Below are 6,000 nucleotides of genomic sequence, written 5' to 3'. Positions count from 1 at the left end.
GCTAATAATAGTATCTTGGAATCCACCACTCTCTCTCTTACCGTGGAATAGAGTTCTCTGTGTTGGATGAGTCTGGCATTGCTTTGCAGAGCCTGGCTTTTGACTTCCACCCTAAGTCTACTGATGGGGAGGATGGAGTCGCCCAAGCTACAGAGAAAACTTCAGCTGACCAGACAAAGGCCAATGCTTCCTGGGTCAATTATATTTGATACCACACCCAAAACCAGGCGAAATGCCAGATAAAAAAGACTGCTTCCAGCTTGCCTCAGCCTAGACATTGAGTCTCTCTTACTCCAGGCCTGCACACAGGACTTTGTCTGGCTGGTTGAGGATCTCATAGATTTCTAGAGATCCAGGCATCTGAGCCCTGGTAGGTTCCCTGCTGAAGCATCTTTTCCTCGCAAAGTAAAGCAGGACCTTTCCCTCAGAAATCTGCTAATCCTTTTAACTGAAGACGAACCATTGGACAGAAATGGTTAGTCAGTCAGCCAGGTGGTTTGCCACTGTTTGCCCTAGTTTTAAGAATGTTTTCATTTTTGGCATGTGGGTTGTAGCCATCTGGGTCATTGTTGGATACCATCACAAGACTGCTGTCTAGATCTTCAGTTCGGGATTTAAACCATCTGTTGTACTTTGCCACTGCAGTGCTCTGCCTCCTGCACCTTGACTGTGTGCACTTCATAGCTCCTGAATCTGTTAGAAGGTGTTAATTCTCTGGATTTGTTTCTATCTGTGCTTCATTGCTGAGATATCCCCTCAGTTTAATGTGGATGTACAGGTGCTTGCCATGTTAGCTGCTCTTTGAGAAGATCCTCTGCAATATATGTCTGTATTCCCTTTGTCCTAATGTTTTAGATGGCCCATTCACCTGTTGTAGCTGTCCTGTGCTTTACTGCAAATTCGTAATTTTATATCTTTGCTTGCTTTTGTTTTCAAGATGTGGTTAACTTGTGTTTCACAGGAACAGAACTGAAGAGCATGGGGTCAGATGTGCTTTTCTAACATGCCATAGTGATGCCATGGTGGGTGCTAGCAGAAGATACACACACCAGAGTGATAAGCCAGACATTTTGGGATAATTATTATGAGGGTTCTCTGGACTGAGAAGGTGGTCATAATAGTTGCCCTCTGCAGAGATCCTCCTCAAAGATCAAATGATATACTGAGCAATTTACATTTTCTAATTTACTTTTGAAAATTTTTGTGGGGGAGAAGGGTCAAATCATTCATCTGATTTTCTAATGCATTTATCAGAACATTTCCTGAATAGAATCATATAGTTGCACAGTTAAAAGTACTCCTGAAGTAGTGAACTGACAAAACTTGGACATACATTTTTTTCCTTTTGGTCAAGTATTTGAGCGTAGAGGTCAGTGCAGACAGTCTACCCTTCCATCCCTTGCTAGATTTCTAATAAAGTCCGAGGTCAGTGTTGCTTGGGAAAAGGGCTTTCCCACTGCAGCAGGCTAGTGTATTTCAGAAGTAGGAGTGCCTACTTCAGACCATTTAAACATTCATCTCTAAATCCACTGCTCTGAACCATCACCGAGCTGTATAACGGTCGTGGTGGTTCTTTAAACATAGTGGGTAGACAAAGTTAGTATAACATACGTCTTCACTATTCTGAGACGATGAATGCCTTTGGATAGGGTCATTATTTTGACATCTAAATGGACTCTGTAATCTGTAGTTCTCCCCTACTGTATTTGTATGTGGAAAGTGAGCTTTTTGTATTAACCAGCAATTCATTTTGAATTTACTTTAACATACATGCGCATATGCAAATGTATGCAGACACTTGTGCGCGCGCACACACGTGCGTATGCATTTTTTCAGAACAATTAATGTTGGGCTCCTTATTGCTAGAGCTAATGTGGCCCCGTCATTTGAGGGGTACCCCTCATTTAAAGAACTGCTTATTGTTCAAAATTAGTGGGGTGCCCTGCCGTATTTATCCTTCTCCGACTAAAGCACAGGATGAGGAGGATAATGGCAGCAGGTCAATATTTTTGAGGGAGATGCCCTGTTGCTGTTCAGGTCTCTGATGAAAACCCTGGTTGGTTATGCATACCACCTGTTTAGTCTCATCAGAATGTGGCACTTGGATGGGCATTGCTTCAGCTTTGTACAAATAACCAGCCAGGCTTCTGTGAGACACTGATGTGTGCTGCAGTGTGTCCATTATTAACAAGCTTTTATTTTCTTTGCTTAAACTACGTTGAGAAGGCAACATTGTCATTTGAAACTTGAGGATATATTTGTGAAATCATGCTTTGTTTTATGCAGTGCTATTAGCTGTAGTGAGAAAAATGTTTTCTTTCTAGTCCAAAGAACGGGGATCTACCAGAGTACACGCCCTGAATAATGTTGACAGAGTGCTTCAAGTGCTGTATCAGAATAATGTAAGTATTTTTTATTAATGTTTATCTTCTTTATACATACCGTGCACATGTAGTTTATTTTACTGAGCTATGATTAAAGTGCATAATGCAGATGTTGTGACAGTGGTTTCATCTAGTTAAGTGTATACGGTAGATATGGGCTTTGAAGTAAATTGTGTTGCAAACAAGTGAAAATGCAGGTGTGCTCCCCTAAACACTGTGTGTCTTATATAAACCTTTTTAGCTTTCTGTAAGCTGAAAGATGTGGAAAAATCAAAGTTGTGATCTTGGTGAGAGGGTTTAGCCTCCTTTGTACTTTGAGAGCATTACTTTTGAGCTGTGGATTGTTCAGTGGATTCTTTTTGCAGTGGGTGCTGCTAACAATGTCCCTTTTCTCAGTCTGTTTGAAATGCATTCCTGCCTTAATTTTAATTCTGTCCTCCAGTCTAATTATGGCTTTTTTAACGGCAGTCCCTCTCTGTAGTTGGAGAGGCTGCCATCACATCTGATTATGTTTGGTGTATTTTAAGGGAGTTGTTAGATTGTCACCAACTAGTTTCTTCCTGTGAAAGTAGTAAGATGAGCTTTGTGCAGACTAGCTGTGCAGTTGTATACATTTCACATCCCAAGTAGTAACTGCCCATTCTTCAGTTAACTGAAAGTTGCCAAATTACTGGCGTTAACTTGGATTTGGGCACCGTATCTTAAACGCAACTTGATGCTGTCATGGAAGTAAAAACAGACCCTGTACATTTCATTTTGTTGAAGTAAAGGAGATAGACATTGTTCAAAATACCACATAATGTTGACATGTTGGAATTTATCTAGTAGATCTTGCAGCCTTGTGGGCATATGTTGAATTCCTTGCAGCCACCCGTGTAGGTATGTGATTGATGAGCTCACTTAAAAGGGTTCACTGTCATTTGGTGATGTCTGAAAGTCCTTTTATACACAGCTGTCACTCCAGTTGTAATGTCAGTCAACTGAGGAAACACGTCTTGCTGAATAACAGCATTGTGCTTACGATTGTGCAGCTCATGTTTTTCTCTTTTTACAGGCAACAGTAGTAAGAAGTTGTTTATCGTGTCTGTAATGAATAAAATCCATAATGCTGGTGTTCACAGTATTCCCGATTTTGTGGAAGTGGGTGAGATCTTGTAGGGCAGGGTCATTCGTGGCACGGAAAGCTAATCAAAGGTCATTACACAAGCCTGTATGAAACATGGTGGAAAGGCTGTGATTTTCTTAACCAAGAAAGAATACTTTTGGCCTTTCGTGTTGGGAGATATGTTTGGAAGGTTCATGCTTGGGCATTTTATTTGCAGCCCTCTGCATGCTGACCAACAGACATGATGCAGCAGTTACATTGAGGTCATAATGGGTACACTGCTTTGCTAACCTACCATGCTTGGATGGAATGCAAACATCCCTTTGCTAGGCGTTTGCTCATAAGTCCCTTTAGAGTATGGCACACCACTTTGGTGGTCTCTGCAGTCAGACACTGTAGTGAAGAGATTTGAAAGTACCTCCCCCCAAGATGAAAGATCAGCTGTTGGCCGCTTACTGTCGTTCCTCCCTAGCCAGATCCTTCTGTTGTCCTAGCAGTAGCTTAGACTCTGGTCATATGGGCTACAGTCAAGGCTTTATCCTTCCACACAGTGCAGCCAGCTGCAAGATCACTTAATTGTATATATTCATAGGTAAGTGCTAGGCTAGCTGCTGTTGCCGGCCATTTTAACCCTAGCCAATTTCCTTTTCAAGCAAGAGAATCAAGCCCAGTACCTTTTATTTTGTGCACTTTTTAGGTTCATAGGTGTTTACTAGGCATGCAGTCAAAATGACCTCTGAGTGGATTAGCCAAAGCAACCCAGGAAACTTCATTATTAGCAGCATAATAAATTAGTCGTACCAGTTATTTAGCCAAGGAGAACCTTTCTACATTCTCCAGAATTGAATGTGTGATTATTCAGCAGTCATCAAGACTAGATTTAAAAGTGTTTAAGATGCAGTGTTTGATTTGCAAAAGAAGTTTATTCCTTGTGTAAGAGATTTGTTTGATTAGATATCTATTGTGCCAGCAGATTATTTTATGTGGTTGTCAAGACAGAGCCTTGTTTGAGTATTTGTGATACTGCCATTTTTGTGGAAGTGAAGGAGATCTAGTACGATCGAATACTAAGGAGCTAAATCGCATCATTGTATTAGAAGTGAGGGAAATGTGACTTGTCGTAGGGTCTTATTGCTGTAGCTTTCCTTCCCCTAGGGTATGTTTTCTTCCCCCTTTTGTCTGACACCCCCCTCCCCGTGCTTGCCAGTCATAAAGTCTACCTTTAATTGGACTGTGTCCATTCATTTCTAAGCTCCGAGGATTTCACCTGAATCTGAGGAGGGGGTTGCCTGTGTGTGTGTGGAGAGGGGGGTAGCTGTCAGGCTGGCATCTCAGCAGTAAGAGCATTTGGATAGCATAACCCTACCACTTGGGCAGAGGGGTATGCAAACTATTTCACAGTGATGACACAGTGCCTTCTCCTTATGTGTCACCACACTCATTATGAAGTCTACCACCCATCAGTGGCTTAATGCCCACCTTTAGAATACCACTGTGTATCACTTTACCTCTTTTATGATGAGTACCGGTAGGGTGTGCAGCCAGATCTGCCCCTCCCCACAAGGAGACGCCTGCACTCCTTTCCTGCCAGCATTGGCAGAAATCACACTTAAGTTGCTGGTTGAATTCAGAACACTTTGGCCATAGTTGAGACTTTATTCTTGAATTACTATTGGTGTTGGTGTCCTGAGGGGAAATTTCAGTTCATTTGACAGAATGGCAGTAGTGTAGTACAACAAGCAGTTGGGAATGCATTCCTATCCCCCTTGCAGGGAAGTGGAGTATGTGAGAGTGAGTTTTTGGAAACTGTCTTTTATTCAGCTGTCACATTTCAGTGAAGACCGCTTTCTTTGCCAGCAAGCTAAACACATGCATTATTATGCCTCATGAATGATCACAGTTCTCATCAGTAACTTGGCTAATTAAAGTGACCACCAGGTGTGTGACCTGTTCACACTGTCCAGCACTGAAAATTGCAGTCATTTATTATTGCTAAGTTGCCATCTCAGAATGGATCTAGCTCAAGATGCATGGGCTCATTGGTGCCCCAGAAGGTCTACTTAATGTTTTCACTCTTAACCTTTGATTGCCACCATAAAATTGTTCTCAGGTTGAAAGTCAAAATCGAGAGTGGATCTCATGACAGCTCATTGGCAGAGGCAAGCGTGCTTCCTGTTGCTATAAAAATTTAGTGGCTCCTCCTTTTTTCCTGTTTTACATTATAGTAACTGCACTCTTCCTTCTGCTGTACAATTTCAAGTGGCTGCATCTGTCTGCCTTGTCAGCTTAGCTACTCGGCAGCCTCATCAGGCAGGGCTATCCTGACCTCAGTGCAGTCAAGCTGACTGTATCGTTTCTCCATTTTCCTTTACCACTAGATTTGAAGACTTCCTGCACTTGATTTTTAGATTCTTTCTGACCCATTTTCCCTCTACTCAAAAGGCTTACAAAGGAGAATGGAAGAGATTCTCCATTTGTTCTGTGGACTGAATAACTGGATGTATACAAAGC

General features: G+C 42.0%; 1 protein-coding gene across 2 annotated transcripts in view; it reads left to right on the top strand.

The window, feature by feature from the left end:
* Positions 1 to 6,000, top strand: part of UTRN (utrophin) — a 4,744,936-nt gene that overhangs the window by 1,002,848 nt on the left and 3,736,088 nt on the right. For both annotated transcript variants that reach the window (XM_044069601.1, XM_044069592.1), the window contains exon 5: positions 2,325 to 2,402. In XM_044069601.1, the coding sequence (XP_043925536.1) occupies positions 2,325 to 2,402 (78 nt within the window). The remainder of the gene's footprint in view (positions 1 to 2,324; positions 2,403 to 6,000) is intronic.

Source organism: Protopterus annectens, chromosome 1.part0 (assembly GCF_019279795.1).
Source record: "Protopterus annectens isolate FY-2018-M chromosome 1.part0, PAN1.0, whole genome shotgun sequence".
In the NCBI taxonomy this organism is placed as follows: Eukaryota; Metazoa; Chordata; order Ceratodontiformes; family Protopteridae; genus Protopterus; species Protopterus annectens.
This window is presented reverse-complemented; position numbering and strand designations above follow the sequence as displayed.